Raw genomic sequence first — 20447 nt, forward strand, 5'->3', positions numbered from 1 at the left:
GTGACTGAGGGAGAGAGACCAGCGCTTTTGGCGTAGATTTGGAACCAGTTTTTTGGTTGTACTTTGGGGCGGGGGGTTGGGGAGGTCAGGATAGGGTGGACCCATAATGCTTAGGAAGTGCAGTAGCACAGAGAAACTCTCTGTATTTTAACTTGTCTCGGCACCCGGGTGGCTCGTACGGTTTTGCGTGCTTTGCCTGCTTTTTTCACGAGAATACAATCTGCTACTCCGGTTCTACCTCTGGAGTTATCAAATACACAACACACTGAGAAGTAGAATGGCACACAGTAGGCCGGACCGTCCCCTCAAGAACTCACATTTGAATTCACTAGATCCAGACATTTTTTGTTGGATCTGCACCACATTACACTTACTCATAATTATCAGTCCCTATATGCCAGATGTTTTTCACTCATGAATTATTCTCTGAGAAATCAAAGAAAATGTAGAAAAACTCCCGTAGATTGTTCAAAAAAGTTTTGTGGAAATCTGCACATTAGTTTTTGCCTTATATTGATTACAAACAAATAAACAGGTTTGACAGAGGTAATAATTATTGTCAACCAGTTAGAAGCTGACAATAATACTTGTGAGAAACCAAAATTAAATTCAAATCCTCTCTTTTTGAAGTACTTTGTCTTTCTCTTTTTAGCAGCGTTTGCCATCTCTCAGCAGGGAGCCTGCTCCCATTATATCCACAGCACTTAGCTTTCTGGCCTAGTGGCCCTTCCCAAATCCCCTCTACTGGCTCCTGCTAATCCCCACCAATAGCGGAGGGACTCAGCAGACAGAGACAGGGGGCTGGCGTTTCGGGTGTTGGTGGGAGAGGGCTGGAATAGAAAGACAAACAGGCCACTCAAATGTGGCTTCCATTTTAATAGGACTCCTTAATTTCTCCCAGTGGTATTAGAAATAAACATGAACTCCCCTTTAACGCAGCCTCTCCATTTCTACCCGGCAGTGTATGTAACATTTAACATCAGATTTAAAGCAATTTGCATTTCATGAAAACTCTAGCAATTAAAGACTTTCTCAGCATATATTACACCAGTAGTATGCTTGAACAAACAGCTCGGGGCAATGTGTGTGTCTGTGTGTGTGTGTATGTGAAGTTGTGCCATTGTTTTCATGCTCCAGAAAAGAAATTTGACTCAGGTATCAGTAGAAGAAGATGCCTCCGTGTCATCGTCTGCTCCTCGAGTCATCAGGCTGAACTGGTCCAGAGGGAGAATAACGATATATTATTCATATGTTTTTTTCTGTGTCTGTCTTCGCAGGGAGCTGAATGGGAATAACCTCACACGCATCACCAAGAGTGACCTCGCTGGACTCAAGTACCTCCGAGTTCTGTAAGTACTTGGCTTCATGTTATTTTGTGCAGTGATGGGATGTTTGTATGTGTATCCCGCAGTGCATGTCGGTGTCGGAGTTTATCTATTCATGCTTGCCAGAGCTGCGTCCAGCCTTGCAGCTCACGAGTTGCACAGACCTGCAGCTCAAACTGGCACAAACCCAGCGGAGTGGAGATGCTTCCGTCAAGTGTGCTACTCGGGGGTACATTAAGCTGCTGAGTGACTATAGCCCCTGATGTAATGGACTTCTCTCACTGTATTCAGCCTGTTGTAGTAGCACTTATTGTCCCTCAGTCACACGCACACACACACACACTGACACGCACACACACACTCACTTGCCCTCTGTTCCCACACATCAACATGTAATGTGTACACAAGCGCCACTACAACTAGGCTCTCCACACAGTTAACACATTCAGGCGAAGTCACTGCCTCCCCCTGTGCTGAAATTAAAAAGCACTTGTGACTCCAGGTAATAAAGTAGTTGCACGAGTGTCTGTGTGTGTGTGTGTGCGTGCGCGAACACACTTGTGAGTTGTGGCATAGGTGTTAAAAACCTCCTCTGAAGAGGAAGCCGTGTAGACCCCAACACATTTTAGGTAACACAAGCTGCCCATAATTCCTTCTGCCCAGCGGAGCCCGACTATTTTCGAGCCTCGTCGTGACTCGCCCATCCCCCTGTTGTCCCCTTCGGTTTCCTCGCCTGTTCCCACCGCTCCTTGTCCCCTCTCGTCTTCCGATGCAGGCCTCCTTCTCTGCACCACCCTCAAACCCCCACGTGGAGGTTAAATGCCTTCATGTCACCAGCTTGTCACGAGCAAGTAAGGAGGAAACAACTCCTTGCAGGGGTATTAAAGACAGAGCTCCCTTTGCCGCATAAAGCCAAATGCTCTCACAACACGACCCCTGCACCACATGTAACACACACACGCACACACTGCTAGCTTTCTCAAATGTCAGACAACCATATACATGGCGCATGATTAGTCGTAGGCGTGACTGCATGTGCAACCAGAAAAAAAGAAGTCTGTCTTTGTGTATTGGGGGGGGCGATCTCCGAGGGGCAACAGCCACAAGACTAGCAGTAGTTAGACCTCTGACCCTGCTGACCCCTCGGCAACCCTCAGAAGGAGCCCAACAGGAACAGAGGTTTATCTTTACAGTCAGCTGCCGCCTCTCCTGTCAGTCTAAAATCAACACAGCTGATTTACCACCATTCATCTAGTTCCGAGCGCTCGGCTGGTCTAGTTAAAAAATGGGTGTGTTTGTGTGTGTGTATTTGGGGGGGGATGCAGAACAACAGATGAACCATCTGAGAATGAAGTAGACAAAAAGATCTGTAAAAATTGAAGGCTAGATGACTCTCTGCAAAAGAAAAGTTTTCTCGATTCAAGAGTACTCGCGACAATTTTTCACTTCCATCTAAATTCATGAGAAAGAGATCAGAGGTGAATTACACTTTCCTCTGTGTGTTTGGAGTGCGAACAGTGATTAGCATTTATATTCGATGGGGAGGAAGTCCAGACTGCTGAGTTGCAGCGCGGCCTCAGAGGAGACATGAGAGCTTTGCTTCAACACAGAACAGTTGTACACGTAATGAAGGGAAGCTCTTGTTGCTTCTGAAGCCGCTGGACGCTTTTCTCTCATTCCTGACCTTGTGTTGTTGTAACACATCCAAAACCATCCGAGCCTTCTTTTTTGTGCGTTGGCTTTGGCAAAGTAGGTGGGGGCAAGGAAGTGCAACTGCCTGTGTGTTTGTGTGCATCCATATTTGCATTTGTTTGACTGATACCCTTGATGTAGTGCCTTAAACTCTGATTCTGTCCAATTATCCTACCCAACAGGCACATATACACACACACACACAGCCTACTGTCTTTTAATTGTGCCAACTGTAAAAACCTCACAGTCCAACTCAGTTTCCCCCTGTACCACTTTCTGACCCCCTGCCCACCTTTCATCTCGTCTCCACCCAACCGCTGCACCCGGTGGACCACACCAGAGCCCGGACCCACGGCTCCTGAGCCACCTTGGAAACTTTCCTGGCCGCTATTCCTGCTTCCTTTGCCAAGATTCCACACTGTGCCCTCAGTCCACACCACTGCCCCTGTGTGAGAGTGTGTGTGAGAGAGAGAGAGCGAGAGAGAGAGAAAGAGAGAGAGAGAGAGACGTTGAATAAACTGCATGCTGCTTGAATATACATACTGCAAGAAGTCTCGCCACCCAAACCCGAGCCCCCCTGCACTTTGTTAAAGCCTGAGTGACCATCTACTTGAAAAGTCAAAGCCGCACTGTATCATGTAGTTTCTAAGCCTCTGTTTCCGTCCTCCCTCTCTCTTTGCAGGCAACTGATGGAGAATCAGATTACTGTGATAGAGCGCGGGGCCTTTGATGACATGAAGGAGCTGGAGAGACTGTGAGTACCACCCAGCGTGACCAGAAATAACACATTCTTTATTTCTTCTCTAAACTTGAACTCTTAAATGAAAATCTCACCCCTCCACCAATCTGTGCTCAGTTCTTCTATTAGTTGTGTGTAATGGGCCTACAGGGGGGAACTCCGTAAATGGTGTATCAAGTGTGAGGCACTTCCCCGTCATTCCATTGTGGTCGGAGGGTGCAGAGAGGGGCACGGCGTAGGCTCGGGAGTATTTTTTCTTTATTAGCTTTGCCTGACAGGAATGCCCTCAATGGGATTTGTGGGCTTGAAGAGGCCTCCCCGCCGCAGACCCCGGCTCATCTGGACAGCACCAGGCCTCCCTCGCAGCTTGTAAACAGGCTGGGAATACACACAGACAAACACAGTCAACCACACCTCAACTGGCTCATTAGCAAATCAATAGTGCTACCCACATGGAAACCTGCACAGCAGATGATTTTACGGATACACGCTGTCATGCACACATAGTGGTTAACTTATAAAAGACTTTCCCCTGATCTGAAACCCACATTAACAATTTACATTACCAAACCCGAGGCCGTGAACAACTTGCCTTCCCTCCTCCGTATTCAGCTGAGCCCAAACATTGGGTAGACGAATCCATGTGCCAGACCAATGTGGAGGCTCGGTCCTCTGATGTTTAAAAGCCACTAACCCACCAGCAGGTACAGTTGAGTGTGAACGGAGCAGCGGCAGACCATTAATGCCCATTAAGCACTAAATCTCCACCTCAGCTGGCCAAGTGCTCTTCTTGGTGTATACTGTAAGTGGCACCGGTCCCAACATCTGTCTCAATGTGTCTACAGGCATGGCAGCGGCCTGCCGTACAGATTTGTAGCCTCTCTGAGCCACAGCCGCTGCATTCACTCCACTGGGCCATTCACAGGGAAGAGAGTTGTGGTTTCCAACAGATTAGCAACAGTCTGTTCCTCATTGACTTAATTGTTGTATTTGCATAAAGCCTGCCAGTCTTGGACGTTAGTTGTTTGACACGGATTCTGTTGCCAGCAACCGTTCCTGTCAGGGCTTCCTTGGGCTCGAATGGTCTCGTCCTTTTCTTTTAATTTTATTTGGGAACATCTTGTCTTGATGGTTTTCCCCCAGATAAAAATCTGGTCATGTTCACATAAGTGGCGTATTTAATTCATTTGTTTAAACAGGGAATGCTGTTGCTGTTCCATTTCTCTGGGAGAGTCGGGACAGCAGTGAATTCTACCAGGCGCGGCATTCTAATTTAACTGTGCAGAGATAATTTACAGCGCTGTCTCTGACTAGCAGTTTAATTCCCCTGAACTTTCAGTTGGATATTTATGTGACATTCAGAGCACACTGAAACACAATAGCCTGTGGCTAAGCCGATTCTACGGCAGCTAGCAGATATTATTCACAGCCTACACATTCAAGGGCACACATGCATACACGCACACACACACACACACACAAACTCACTGGTTGATCATATGTTTTCCCTGCCGCAGGCGGCTGAACCGTAATCAACTGCAGCAGCTTCCTGAGTTGCTGTTTCAGAAGAACCCTGCCCTGTCTCGACTGTAAGTTCACTTTTTTTATTTCAATGACTCACTTTCTCTTTTCTATGAGCAAACACATCATCTATCTTTCATTTTTCTATTCTTTCTTCATTACCCAACCCACTGTTGTTGCTCAGATGTATTGTGCACAACTACAACTATAAACTGCACAGCATGGTTTAAAAAAGTTCAAAATAAGTTGGTTTCGGTTTAAACATAACCAAAGGACAGTTTAGATTCGATTACGTTTGCTGGAAGGTGATCAGACCTCATTAACATTCAGAGTTATACGTTGACTATACCCTGTGATTTCCACTGCACTGTCTTTGTGTGAGACTTAATAAACTGTCCGAGTGGAAAGTTACTTGCACATTGTGGGGCCGCCATGCCAGGTCGCCTGCAGTTTCTCTGCGAGAGAATCCGCTGTTGACAGGGAGTTGGTGTGACACCGGGATCTGAACTCAGGGACACACTAGACCTTAAACTCTGTTCCAGGTGAGAGAACGTCTCAGTCACCTAATGAGGTCGTTTTATGTCACTGGAGATGTCCCAAAGCTCACTCTGCCAATGGACTCAAATACCTCAGTCCTATGAATGAAATGTGTCGTCGCAGTCCTCACTTGGTTTCCACTTGTTAAGGCCTATCCCATGCTGCCACCCACCCACGCATCCTTGCACTCGTGCACCCCATACAGCGAGACGATCCCACAGTAATGTTCAACTTTTATTCCCATCTGCATCGAGGCTCAGTGTTTTTTTCCCCCCTGCTTCAGAATAATCAGTGTCCCTGTTGCTGGCTGATCATTCCAGCTCCCATTATTTCAGTTCAGATTACCTGAAGCATCTGGGAATAATGAAACAGTGGGACATGGAAAAATCATTTCCCTCCCTTCTATCCACACAGCGATGCTGCTAACCCGTGATCCCCAGCCTCAGCCCGCCATCCGTTCATCTCGCGTTTGATGTTCAACACCATCTTGAATCTATCTGTCACTTCCTCGCAACTATCTCCCCACGTCACCTATCATTATGGCGAAACCAACCTGTGGGGCTGTGGGGGCAAAGCAGTACCCTTCTGGGGGCAAGGCTGGCCTACTTGTGGCTGGCTAACACTGAGCAGCGCTGGGTTGTCTGTCTGGCTGGAGCAGACGCAGAGCAGACCGAGGCCTTCCAGACCAGTGGATGGCCTTGAACAGGCGTGATTAGTCCATCTGGAGCAGCGAGCTCTGCCAACAGCCAGAGGATTGTGCTAGCACAGCTCCCCTGTTTCATCCAATCTAACTTCGTGCTCATTATTCTAAACCTAGCACCCGCTTTCCTGCCACGTTCTGGAGAAGGAGACTTTGTTTAACTTTGCTTAATCGATTCACTATGTGTCTGTGTATAAACTCATTTGTTCTTTATCCCGAGCCTGGATAAAAGAGCGCCGTAATCGACCTTGAAGCTTTTCAGGTGTGCTAGTGGCGCACATTATTTTCACAGTTAAAACAAATGTACCATCCAGGGCCGTGCAATTGAAAAGAATACCATTTTTATGGGGCCTATGTTTGGCTCGTTAATGAAGGACCTCTTGCTTGTTAAAAATGAGGTCTAGTAAGTGTGGAATCAGTAGCAGCGGTAGAAGACTACTTTCCTGACGTGTTTCTTTAAGACCTGAGCGCGGTGTGTCTGGGTCACAGCATAAGTTCTGGTTCCAGCCTGACGTGGTTGGGTTACAGCCTCGTCTCGCTCCCACCAGCAGCTTTTAATGGACTTAAAAGGTTCTCGGCTCCCAGGGGACGACTTTCGCCGCTATTTCATTCCTGCGTTTGTGTGTTTGAGGACGGCGGAGAGCGAGAGTGAAGGAGTGAGAGAGTCCATGGTTGTGTATGGATTTGTATGATTGTGCGAGTGTGTGTGTGTCTTTGCACTTGCACACTGGGGCTTGTTAGTGTCTGCCTTTATGATCTTAACAAGAGGGGTTAATGTGAAAGCCCACTACCCTCAGGTGGAGCACAAACCCAGATGGTTTCCCCTTCTCATAGACACAGGATTAATTGTCCCACTTCTCTTTTTCTGTATTTATTTCACTCTCTGTCTCACGCGCGCACTCTCTCTCTCTCTCTCTCTCTCTCTCGCTCTCTTGCTTCAACTCCACTCTTTCTGTCTGTCTTTGTTTCTCTTTCTCATTCTAGAGTGAGGGTTTGAGGAAAAGCTTGTATAACAAAGTGGCTGTTTGTCTTAGACGTCCCGCTGAGAGGACAAACGGAGAGAAGGACGTTGGGGATGGACGGAGTGTGGGGGGGTGTTGGGGGGGGGTGTAGATGAGATCGTTGCTCTCATTAAACTTTAGAGGAAAAGCTAGCAGGGTTAATAAAAGGCTGTCAGTTAAATGAGCAGTGAACTGCCGTTTTGTAGGGACTTTTAAAGACTTGACTCCCAAGCAGTCATCAAGCTAACGGGGTAATGAGTTTTCACTACAAAGGGAAGACAGAGAGTTTTTAGCGGAACGTAGATTTTTCATATTCATATTCACGTGTCATTACTGTTTGACTTTTAGGTTGGTTGAAAAATGTCCCGATCTCAATGGAGAAGTGAGGTAGTGCCAGTGTGTGACTGCTCCTTGCGCCGTGAGAGCCGACCTCTTTATCTTCACCGCTGCTCCGTCTCTTCCCAGGCCCGAGAGATATCAGAGACACTGATGCATGAGGGGCAGAGGAGAGATAATTGGAATTGATTAGGGATGATTAGAGATGGTTAGAGTTAGTTGCTGGTGATGGATTGCCCCGACGAGAAGGTATGGGAACGGCTGCGCAGAGGTGAGAGGCGCGGCGCGGAACATCAGTGAACAATAACAGTGAAAATAGAGTTGCATTCATCACTGTTAACGACCTGTTGCCCCCCCAGCCCACCACCCCTGACTTCTCCTCGTTCCATTTCCACTGCACGTCAGATCTGTAATCTACTCATCCATGTCTGTAATTAGTGTCTTTTCGCGGTGGGGGAGCAGGAGGAAGGAAGGACAGCAGGATGGTGGAAAAAAGACCTTAAAAAAAAAACAACCTTAGGGATATAGGTGAGCCGAGTTGGAGGAGTGCTAAGCAGTTAGCCTGATGGCTGGCCCCGGGGAATAGCATCTGGTCCGGGCTCAGGGTGGGGGGCGTTTGGGGGGGGGGGGGGGGGGGGGGGCGTTGGAGGCGAAGGGGTGTTCTGTGGTTTTTGATTACCGTCTTGCTTGTTGCTGCCAGAAACAAACGCTGGCAACTGCACGGGCTTGTTTGAAGGGGTGTTTCTTTCATTAACGGCTAATGTGCAGCATTACGCGGCGGGGTGAGGGGACGGTTAGGAGAGGTCTTCCCTTGTGTGACTCCCCGGGAGGTAAGGGGGGGGATAAGGGAGGAGGGGAGGGCGTGGTGGTACCTGCTCTACAGGGGAGCCAAGGAATGCCTGGCAAAGTATTGCAGAGGGGGGATGTCTCATACTACTTCGAGATGCATTTTTCCATCTTATATTCTTGAGTTATTGCTTGACAATTGCAATCCTGACGTACACAAACTTTGAACACAGACCATGATATGCTGGTAGGGGGGCATAGATGCACATGCGCGCACGCACACACATACACAAGGGAGAAAATGTAAATAACTCTAATTAGACTCAAACACACAGAGAAAAACACTATAATTACATCTCTGTGTGCTAATGTGAGGATGGCAGGCATACACAAGGGATTACGTTCTTTATATGGCTTTGACTGTAGATAAAAGAGCGGCCTCATCTATGTGTTGATGCGGCGCTGCCTCCTCTGTGTTTGTGTTGGCGAGACGCTGCTTTCTGTTTGTTGATTGCTTGATGCTTAGGGAACGGTAGCTCAGAATAAGAAAGAGAAGAAGGAATTATTCAAGAATAAATAACATGCACTATCATTAAACCTATGAATCATCTCCCTGTCACCATTTTCCCACTTGCTTTGGACTTTGTCGCTATTCAAAATACAGTGTTCTCTTCTTTTCATATGCTGCGGATTGATTGGCTCGTAAACTCAATGTGGTGTTCCAAGACTGTTTGTGCCGCAAAGTGAGAAAGTTAACTCTCGCAACCTTTGACTTTTTGTGTATGACTGCATGAAAGACTGACGTGAATGTGTGTGTGTGTGTGTTAGTGTGTGTGTGTGTGTGTGTGTGTCTGGCAGGCTTTTAATGGTCCAAGCTGGTCTTGTCGTTTCCTTCCCTTTGTCTCTGCTGATGAATGACCTGCCTCGATGTGCTAGGTCTCTCTCTCTCTCTCTCTCTCTCTCTCTCTCTCTCTCCCCCCCTACCACCTACCCTCTCTCTCTCTGAGGACCGTTTGGGCCCCCGCTTGGCAGCGGTCCCCATGGCAACCCGTCTTCATCAGGAGGTTTCTCTGCCATGGCCGACATTCTGATTTCTTGACTGTGGTTGATCTGACACTAAGTAAACACCGACAGCAGATAGTTCAGTGAGTGAGGGGAACTTTAGTGGGCAGTGAGAATAAAATACCTGCGTGCATTAGAGGCCGCTTTACTCACCACGAGTGGTTTCTACCCTTACAATTGGTTTTGGTTAAATTTTTCCAAGTATTGTGCTGTGTATGCCTTTCCCCCCATCTTTATACAAGATTTTTCCTGGTCTGTCAGTTTTTGATTTTATGTTCAGATTTAATAATGCTTTTACCTAAAACCCTGTGCTTTCACTCAAATAGCCCCTAACTGTGCTCCAGCTTCAGTTCATGTCATGCTGCTTATGTGAATGCACGAAACGTCCACCAAAAAGCGTGCGGAGAAGAGCTGAAGCTGGAATGCAGGAAATCTGTCCAAGCAACAAAATATCTGAGTGCAAGCTCACAGTTTGAGCACAAGCAAAGCAAATCTAGGCACCAGGGTCTACTTGAGTGCAAGAGACAGGTTTTGAGTGAGAGCATGACAAAACCTGAACGTGATATCACCTCCTGCTCTGAAACTGAAAGACCATGCTCTTTGATAAAGATAAAAGAACAATAACTTTCTAGATGCTGGGCTGAGCCTACAGTTTTTGGCAGGAGTCGGAAATACCTGACCTGGCCGCCAACCCAGCACCACCAGGCAGGCCTCAGCTCCTTACCCCTGCCCCTCTTCCTGCCCCTGTCCTTGTCAGCTGGTAAAAGTGGCTTTTATGGCTTGTCACTGTTTTCTTTACGAGTCGGACTGTGTGTGAGAGAGAAATGCAGACCAAACCATGTGAGGAGAGCGGAAGCCAAAAGGGGGTAATTTAAAAACCACTCCACCATCTGAAATATTCACAACCACAGCACAATGGCGGAGAGGGAGAAAGAAAAGGAAGAAAAAAAAAAGAGGTGGAAAGTGAAGAAAGACGAGAGAGTGAGATGGTCAGAGGTGCAAAAGACGAGGAGCGAAGACGCGGCGGAAGCGGGGGAGAAAAGGCAGTGTTTATATTTACTAACGATTCTGTGTCCGTCCTCATGAATAATTGAACAGATGGATTGAGGCTTGTTAAATATTCACACTAAAGCGCTGGGACATCAGTGCTGTTTTGTGCATGTGTCCAGCGTCTGGTACACACTGCTCTACATACCCGCACATACCAGCTCTGATGCTCTAAATAAACGCACAAGCATGCATGCACACACTCACACTTGCACACAACTTCTTCTCCAATGACCGTCCCAATCGTACACATGTGCGCAGACTTGTGTGTGTGTGTGTGTGTGTGTGTGTGTGTGTGTGTGTGTGTGTGTGTGTGTGTGTGTGTGTGTGTGTGTGTGTGTGTGTGTGTGTGTGTGTGTGTGTGTGTGTGTGTGTGTGTGTGTGTGTGTGTATGCGCGTGTGTGCGTGTGTGTGTGTGTGTGTGCGCGCGCATGCACGTCTTCACATCGGGGACTGGCCTGGTCATTATGAATTGATACAGCATGAATAAGACATCACAGTGTGATCTAAATCCGTCATGAGTATACACACACAGGGATTTCAGTCGCGGGGCCGCGGAAGACGGAGGCCTCCTCCTCCTACTCCTTTCTGTGCCGCTGCCGACAGTTAGGCTCTGTGACGGCTGCCTCTCGCCAGATTGGAACTGACACACGGGAGGAAAGGCTGCCCTTATGTCCTCCCCACACACACATACGCACGTGCAAACACACATACGTACACTTTACTCCTTGGAATCTGGAAGCAGGGGCTTGTGGAATGCAGCAGTCCCAGCCAGGGATAACCTGCACAGTGCTAGTTTGGGTTGTCTTGCTTGTGTGCGTGTGTGAAGCTCAATAGAAATGTGTGTGTTCATGATGGCTGCGTAAAGTTAAGCAGCATGGAGCATGTGGGCAGCTATCAGAATGAGAAACCCAGCTCATTCATCACAGCCATAATAGAGGGCAATCTCCCTGCCATAGGTGTTTCCCTCACTCAGCACATCTGTCCATCTCCTCACGGTTTTGGTTTATGATCTGGGGTTTCCATCGATGCTATCTGCTCAGCATCATCATGAGGCTGTGTCGTATGCGAGAGGCTTAGCAGGAACACGACTTTGTGTGTGTGAGTGTAATCTCGAGTTATGAGCTGTAAGGGTCTGGATGTGAGACTCTGGAGCTCTGTGTTGGAAAGGGCCCAAACAGACCCAAACATAGCCTCCCATCGTGAGGGCGGGGCGGGGAGAGCCGGATCGAAAACCCCTCCAAACATCCTCCCGAGCAGGAGGAAGCAGGAAACGTCCCACACAAGCGTGTGTGTTGCCCAGCAAACCCACACGTGGACTGTAAATGGTTGCTTCAGCCCTGTCTGTGGCCTCGGGCTCTGTCCCTGACTCTGAGATTTAAAAAGAACAAACAAACAGCAAATTATGCCTCCGCACACACACAAAATCACACATGCAATCCAACAAATGCCACCGCACACACACTTTGCCAACCTCCTGTTGACTTGCAGCAGCTAATGCTCTGCAGGTCTCAGACTCAGGCTGTTTACCTTTTCTGAGCGAGCAAAAGACACGGAGAAAGGAGGAGTTTGGAGGCGAAATGGTTAACCAAGAGCCTCATATTTGCTGAACGAGGTCTGATCCATTTGCATGGGAAAAGTGTGGCGTAATGGATGGAAAGATATTTTGGGATTTTTAGTTGTGTGTGTGTCTGTAATTATAAGCTTTAGACACATCCCTTTATCCTCTGGAAGGAGTCGTTGGTTGAACTCCTTCCTCTTCCCCCATGGCTATATTTCTGTGTATGTGTGTGTGTGTGTGTGAGAGAACCCTGGGCTTTGTCTCCTCCCTGTCTGTGGTGAGCAGGTCCATTTCTGGGGCTTTATACTCAGCACACCTCAAGGCCGTTTGTATTTGACACTCCACAGGCTGCAGAGCTGCTGCCTCACTGCAGCTGAACTTGAAAACTTGGTGACCGAGTGTTTCACTGTGTAATGACAATGCCTCGTTTGCCTCCAGGTTGATAGATCAGGATGCAGGCTGATGGAGAAATAGGCAGACTTTGATTCTCAGCTCAGAAAATCCTGCTTGATAAAGTGAATGAGGCGACTTTTTTCTTTCTGCAGATGCGTGCTGCCTCCTCCATCCACCTCTAGCAGAGCGGCTAATTGATAGTTGTGGTGTGTGGTTGTTCTAGGAAGCTTCCATGCATTATACTATATATCACTGACGCTATTTAGATTAATTACAGTCATGACAAATTCAAGGCATCATTCAGATTTATGCACCTGTCATGTTAAAACTCACCAGATAACCGTGGGTCGAAATACTTTTGTATGAATTATGTCCTGTCTTCCCCTCCGTGGGTGGCGTCTTCTCATACTTGACATTGATTAGCTTGTAGACGGCTGTGTGTCTGATGTTGGCGTGTCTCAATTTGGCTGTTGTATTTGCTAACAGTTTTGAATTAAGTGCATTGCTAAAAAAAGCAGTTGTTCCGTTTGAATGAAGAAAATTAATGAACCAGTTCAATTCGTTCTAGTTTTGTTGCCTCTCTAACATCTTTATGGTTTTATTACCAGCTAAATCAATGTTCTAGTCGTTCAAATATCATTTTGTTGGAGGCGAAGACAGCAAGCAATCCTGCGCGGTGCTGCCGCTTCTTTTTCTGCCTTCTTGTTTAATGTTCAACTTCATTAAATTTGTCAGAAAGCCCTAAATATCCCAAGAAGTGTTTTTAAACTGCAAAGAAACAAAACCAGGGCTCAGATCCATCTGGACTAAGACCACCTCTTTTGGACGGACTAAAAATGGTTCTATTGGTGCGGCCTCTTGCCTGAGGCACCTTTCACACTTGTTATGATGGTTCAGACTAAACTGTTGAGTCCAAATGTCTGGACTAAACAATGTAGGGCAAGACTTCAATCTTCCAACAAAAAAGTAGACAATTCATAACAATGTTGTAAACTCAGTTTATGTGAGATACTACCTCAATTCATCATTAGGGAGATTTGCTATGTAAGAGCCAGCGCTGTAAACAATGTTTCCCCAGTTTCATGATCGCTTTAATGAGTTTGTAAATGGGTCTGTTCTGACAAATACATTTAGAGTTTTCACTTCTCCTCGTTAATTCTTATAATGGTAGGCTACTTAAACTGTATAATATATCATTTTCTTCAGTATCACTTTTAAACAACTTCTGGTCAGCCCTCCAAAAAAAGCGCAGATCAAACAGAAGAAAGTATTTACACAAATATTATCAATCTCTAAAACCCTGGTTTGCAGTGCATCAAATTTAAAGCAGAATAAGTTTCAAGTTTCAACAAACACTGACAAAATCCATCTGTGGTCCCTTTTTGAAACCTTTCTATTGACCACCAGACACCCTGCCAGACGTTATATTGACTTTCAAATAAACAGCCATACCCTGACTCATGTAAACACTTAAATCAACCTGTTTACACATATCGGGTTATTCAGAGTAATGAGTTATGTGTGCATGTAAACACACTCAGAGTGACTAGTGAGGGCCAGAAAACAGGCGCAGCACCTGGAAAACGAGGTTTAAACACTCATCTATTACAACTTTGTACATGTCGAACGTAACCAGAAGCTTCTCTCCTCTGCCTCTTTGCTCTGCGCTCTCTCCTCAACCATCCCACCTTCTCAATAAACAAAAGACACTTGTCTGCTGTGGTCTGCCCACATTCCTGTAAAAAGACATATTGAGCCGTGCATGCGGGGCCCGTGAGCAAAGCAAACAGGGGGGAAAAATGAATTCTAGAACAAATGTCTATCTGTGTCCAATATTGGGTTCCTTTCACAATACTCGCCTGCTGGCCTCACAGCATGTAGCAGTGATCTCATTAGCTCCAGTGTGTGTGTGTGTGTGTGCCGACATGCAGAGATATTTTTTGGTGAGAAACAGTATGGTGTTGCGTGCAGGGGGTGTCTTTCCTTCTTTCCTTCTTAGCTTTGTATACAGTATAACAGGAAATCGCAGGGGGATGGAATCGATTCCCCCTTCCTGCTGTTTTGACTTGGAGTACACACACACACAGACACACAGACACACACACACACACACACACACACACACACACACACACACACACACACACACACACACACACACACAAACACACGCACACAAACACACGCCTTTCATATTTACCCCAACCAAACAAAGCTTCCAGAAATGAATGTTACATCTGACATGAAGCCGGAGATAGTAAACAGTGTGTGTGTGTGTGTGTGTGTGTGTGTGTGTGTGTGTGTGTGTGTGTGTGTGTGTGTGTGTGCGCGTGCGTGCGCGTGCGTGCGTGTGCGTGCGTGCGTGCGTGCGTGTGTGTGTGTGTGTGTGTGTGTGTGTGTGTGTGTGTGTGTGTGTGTGTGTGTGTGTGTGTGTGTGTGTGTGTGTGTGTGTGTGTGTGTGTGTGTGTGTTTACCTGTTGTGCATTATAAATGGAGCTGGCTCTGCAGTCACACCAATCTGACACCTCAGAGGGAGCGAAGAGGAGGTGAGAGGCATTGAGTATTGATTGAGAAGGAGGGAGTCACCAAGTGATAGAGATAGGGAAGTTATGTTGTATTCTATTTATACAGCTCAGAAAGTTGATTTATTCTCATTAACTTAATATTGGTTTTTCAGAACGGTTAAATTTGTTCTCCCTCTAAATCCAGACAAGGGCTGTAATTCAATCTTGTAAATAGACAGAGAATGAGAGGAGTGGAAAGAGTGTAGAATGAGCCAAAGGGCAATAGAAGTACCTGAGAGTGACGGACAGTGCCAGGGAAGCAATAAATGGTGGTGGGATGGAGTAAGTGAGGTTGACAGATTAAGAGAAAGAAAGAAAAAGAGGAAGGGAGAGGAAAGATTGGCCTCGTCTGTAGACTTTGAAAGGATTTTCATCTCTTCTCATCTATGTGGACCGGGCTGGGGGACCGAGAGGGAGCCAGGGGCACCTGCAGTGGAGCATTAGCCAAAAGCCCCATTATAACTTCAAAGCTGGACTCTGCGAGAGGAGGCCTGTGTGACACTGGGGCCCTATATGGAGGATGAAACACTGCACAGAGATAGGAGTGAAAAGCCTCCTCCCTCTGTCATCTCTCCCCCATTTTCCCTCCATCATCCCCACGGCCCCTTTTCCTGTACCTCACTTCCTCTCTGTCATCTACCTTGTCCTACCTTCCTTATCGCTTCCCTTTCCTCCCTCTCTATTGCTTCCTCCCTGAGTCTTATCTGTATCTTTAACACCTGGCTGCCTGAATGGCAAGCCCTATATGAGATCTCTTTCCATGCCTCTTCCCTCCTGGCTGAATTTCTCCATCCTCCCTGGCTTATAAAAGGCCCTGGGACTGGAAGCCCTGATGAGCCCCAGGCTGTGGTAATGAGCTTGCAGGCCCTTTCATGTGGAGATCAAGCCGATGGCTGGAGGGGCTGTTGTTAGTGCTGGTGTTAGTGGAGTGGATTTTACCAGCGCTGGATTGCGGCTGGTGGAATAGATGAGTAGTAGGTCAACCCAGAGACCTAGATCAGGAGATACAGACAGGTTCCCATGAAGTCAAAGGTTTCGCAGCCCAGACACACAATGCGGTCAAAGAAATCTTTATTAGTGTGTGTAGGTTAAAGCATTCCTCTGTCCCATACATTATCCCAGAGACCTTTCCTGATATTTACAGGCCACAGAGGGTCAGACACTTTAAGCAGGACAGGCCAGAAATCACCGGAGCATTTAAACCTATACAACATTTTCTATTACAGCTCTCTGCTCGTTTTCTGAGTGGGTCAACACTTCATAAATTTGCCGTCTGAATAAGTCCAGGGACAAAGAGAGAGCAACAGAGGGGTGTTTGAACAACATCTGATGCTCTTTGATTTGACTCCACCCAGAGGCAGCATCGCCACTCCTTAAATCCTGTGTGCCCACCAGGGGCGTCGTTAGGCCTGTTTTAGGGGGGCTGAAGCCCCCCTAAAATGTGCTTCAGCCCCCCAATTATTTTGCTTCAGCCCCCCAAAATAATTATTGTGATTTTTTTTTTTTTTAATTAAACTATTATTTTACACATGGACAAGTTATTTATAACTCTAACATGCTACATGTCATTTTAAATTGACTTCAGGGCCATGAACATGTCTTCTGATCTGACATTGACCTCAACCATGAATAAATTGAAATAAATATGTATATATACAGTAAATTTATAAATGATAATGACTTGTGTATGTGTGTGTGTGTGTGTGCGTGTGTGTGTATGCGTGTGTGTGTGTACGTGTATGTGTGTGTGTGTGTGTGTGTGTGTGCGTGTGTGTGTGTGCATGTGTGTGTGTGTGCGTGTCAGATGGGCGTGGTCAGTGTGATGGGTGGGGCCCTCAGATGAGATGATAGTATTATTATTGTATTGTTGTCATAATTAATATATAGATTTGACCAAATGTAAAAAAGTTAAGAAACATTGTTTGTCTATGCTCTGCTGTGTTCATATGAATAGTAGCAAACTAAATGAATCACACTGATTTGTTTCACTCCAACACTGTGTTAAATGATCAATGAATCCTGTGTGTATATTCAGAAAGACAGAGGTAGATGTTACTATACTAGTTATTTTTATTCAAAAAGTTTAACATATTTACAACACATCATTAGATCATTTCAAATATGTACAAAGGGGGACAGGGGAGGGGTTTGTTTTGAGGAGTAGAAAAAGGGTGAGGGCGGGGGCTTCTCCACCTCTTCTCTCTCCTCCAGCTCATCTCGGCCTCCTCCTTTCTGTAGCTCAGTCCCATAGTTGGAGTTTTCTCCTGCTGCAGTGTCGTCTCCTTTCGGCCCTGAAGCAAGCACCTTCTCGTTCTCCTTCTCCATGTTGACCTCCACCTCACTGCTCACTTGTGCAGACTTGCTTCCAGAATTTTAGCCTTGGCCTGACAGTCAGTGAGCTCGGCCAAGCAGTCAACATAGGCCCTGAGGCGAGCATGCCCTTTCTCTACCTCCTTCGTTATGACAACATCTTTGTCTTTCAGCTGGTTTTCCAGCTGCTCCACCTTCTCCGTCAGGGCCTGGATCTCATTCTCCTTCTCCGTCTCCATCTCCCTCTCGGTCTCAGTCTCAATCTTAATCTTCTTCTCCTTCTCCTTCTCCTCCTCCTTCTCCTTCTCCACCGCCATCTTTATGATATCATCTCTGTCTTTAAGATGGTTTTCCAGCCGCCACACCTCCTCCTTAAGAATCAAAATGTTCCTGTTGGCTTGGAGAATTTCGACATTGTAGATCGTCACAAGTTTCTCCTTCTCCTTCTCCTTCTCTTTCTCCTCCTTCTCTTTCTCTTTCTCTTTCTCCTTCTCTTTCTCTTTCTCTTTCTCTTTCTCCTTCTCTTTCTCTTTCTCCTTCTCCTTCTCCTTCTCCTTCTCCTTCTCTTTCTCTTTCTCTTTCTCCTTCTCTTTCTCCTTCTCCTTCTCCACCTCCACCTCACTGCTACATCCTGTATCAGGCTGGGGTCGCTCCTGGTGCAGCCTTGCTTCCATAAGCTTAACCTTGGCCTGACAGTCAGTGAGCTCAGCCAAGCAGTCAAGATAGGCCCTGAGGCGAGCGCGCCGTTTCTTCACCTCCTTCGCTATGACAACATCTTTCTCTTTCAGCTGGTTTTCCAGCTGCTCCACCTTCTCCGTCAGGGCCTGGATCTCATTCTCCTTCTCGGTCTCGGTCTCAATCTCCTTCCTCTTCTCCTTCTCCTTCTCCTTCTCCTTCTCTTTCTCCTTCTCTTTCTCCTTCTCTTTCTCCTTCTCTTTCTCCTTCTCCTTCTCCACCGCCATCTTTATGAACTCATCTCTTTCTTGAAGCTGGTCTTGCAGCTGCCACACCTCATCCTTAAGAGCATTGATCTTCCTGTAGGCTGTGAGGAGTTCGTCATTGAGGATCTTCAGAATATCTGGTTTCTCCATGGTTCACCACAGAGAGTAGATCTATCTTTTGAAGAAGCTGTTGGATGAGTTGATGCACTATTTTCCGAAGAAGTTTCTGCTCTTGTCTGGAACTTGAAGTCAAAAGGCTTTATGTCTGCAGGTGACAGGATGAAATAGTGTGTAAGATTTAGGTGAATTTGATCAATCAAACATTCAATATAAAACAATTGACACAGATAGAGAGACACACGCAGAGAGAGAGAGAGAGAGAGAGAGAGAGAGAGAGAGAGAGAGAGAGGAGAGAGAGAGAGAGATGAGAGAGAGAGAGAGAGAGAGAGAGAGAGAGAGAGAGAGAGAGAGAGAGAGAGAGAGAGAGAGAGAGAGAGAGAGAGAGAGAGAGAGAGAGAGAGAGAGAGAGACTCCCCTTCTGCTACTTGTGTATCTGGTTGCCATGGAAACTCAACTGAATGCACCGGTTCTCTCCTCACTGGGACAAGAGAGAAATCTAAACTCTGAGTGCACCACTCAAACAACTATAATTCAGAAACTATAAGTCCTATCTGTGAAATAAAGACATCGGGAGGAATTCCAAGACTTTGCCGGACACACAGATATATTTGAAATTTGTGAGAGTAAAAAAATGGGACCGTGTGAGCAAGTTATGCAAGTTGATGCTCCTTCCAGAAAAGTTTTCTCTGAAATAACATTAGACCCAATAGAGAGGGATTGTTTTTTTCCTTAAAGGAGCTACACACCTCATGTAATGTGCTCCTAGCATTAACTTAAGCTTCCGTCAACTTTTCCTTCAACACATTCAAACTACACATTAACCAAAAAATCACCAGTAAATGTTTGGGGAAATAAAACTTCCCTCATCAATCACCATGGCACCAAGCCCCTTTGATTTGAATTTGAATCTGAATTTTGATTGCAGTGATGGAAGCTGTTGTTTTTTTACTTATCTTAAATACTAAAGTTAAACACCAAGGTTAATCTTCCCAATGTTACAAAACACATCGTTTGCTAGAATAAGCTGTGAAATGGAACATTTCCTGGTGCTACAGGTGTTTTGTCCACAATGCCTCGCTCTGCCTGGCCTCGGTGACCTAACGCTACTTAGCATCACGTTAACACATATCACTCATTAAGATAAGCAGCAGAAAACACAAAAGAAGCCAGCAACAATATTTTCACATTTGTCATAAAGCAACAGAAACCGCACATTATCAACATGTAACAGCAGAAGCTTCATATTATACAGTGGTTTAATTTCAAACTTGAATAATGAGCCTGAATTGTATTGGTTAGCATGCTGGGTAAACACAGAGAGAGGGTGAGACATGACTTACCTCAGTCAAGGTCAGAGTGCAATAGCAGCTGTCTTAAAATTTAACAGTATTTAAAGCAATCAACAGCCAATCAGAGGTCTCCTATCAAAATACCAACTTTGATGCTGTTCATCAAAGCATCAAAGGAGGTATTGAGAGAGTGTCCCTGTCAATCAAAATAATCTTCTATTTTAAATCTTAGCATCTGGTTGCTATGGTGATATAACCACCTACTGATGAGGAAGTTTTGCGATCATTTATTTCTGTAAATAAAAACAGGACGTTTCATTTTGGTGGACTTTTAATTGCGTCATTCTTGCAGCATCTGATCTTTAATTTTTTAATGGCTCCTGTCTTATCACCTTCTTGTCTTAGTATTTATATATATATATATATATACATATTATATATATTATATATATATATATATATTATATACAATATATATTTACATATATGTTTATATACATTAACATATGCATGTAATAATTAA

The 20447-nt window shown here is 45.9% G+C and overlaps 1 protein-coding gene across 1 annotated transcript in view; it reads left to right on the forward strand.

Annotated features, from left to right (window-relative positions):
* Positions 1–20447, forward strand: part of slit1a (slit homolog 1a (Drosophila)) — a 94774-nt gene that overhangs the window by 10730 nt on the left and 63597 nt on the right. The window contains exons 2-4 of the mRNA XM_053436984.1: positions 1278–1349; positions 3700–3771; positions 5274–5345. Coding sequence (XP_053292959.1) covers positions 1278–1349; positions 3700–3771; positions 5274–5345 — 216 coding nt within the window. The remainder of the gene's footprint in view (positions 1–1277; positions 1350–3699; positions 3772–5273; positions 5346–20447) is intronic.

The sequence above is a fragment of the Pleuronectes platessa genome, chromosome 12 (genome assembly GCF_947347685.1).
Source record: "Pleuronectes platessa chromosome 12, fPlePla1.1, whole genome shotgun sequence".
Classification (NCBI taxonomy): Eukaryota; Metazoa; Chordata; class Actinopteri; order Pleuronectiformes; family Pleuronectidae; genus Pleuronectes; species Pleuronectes platessa.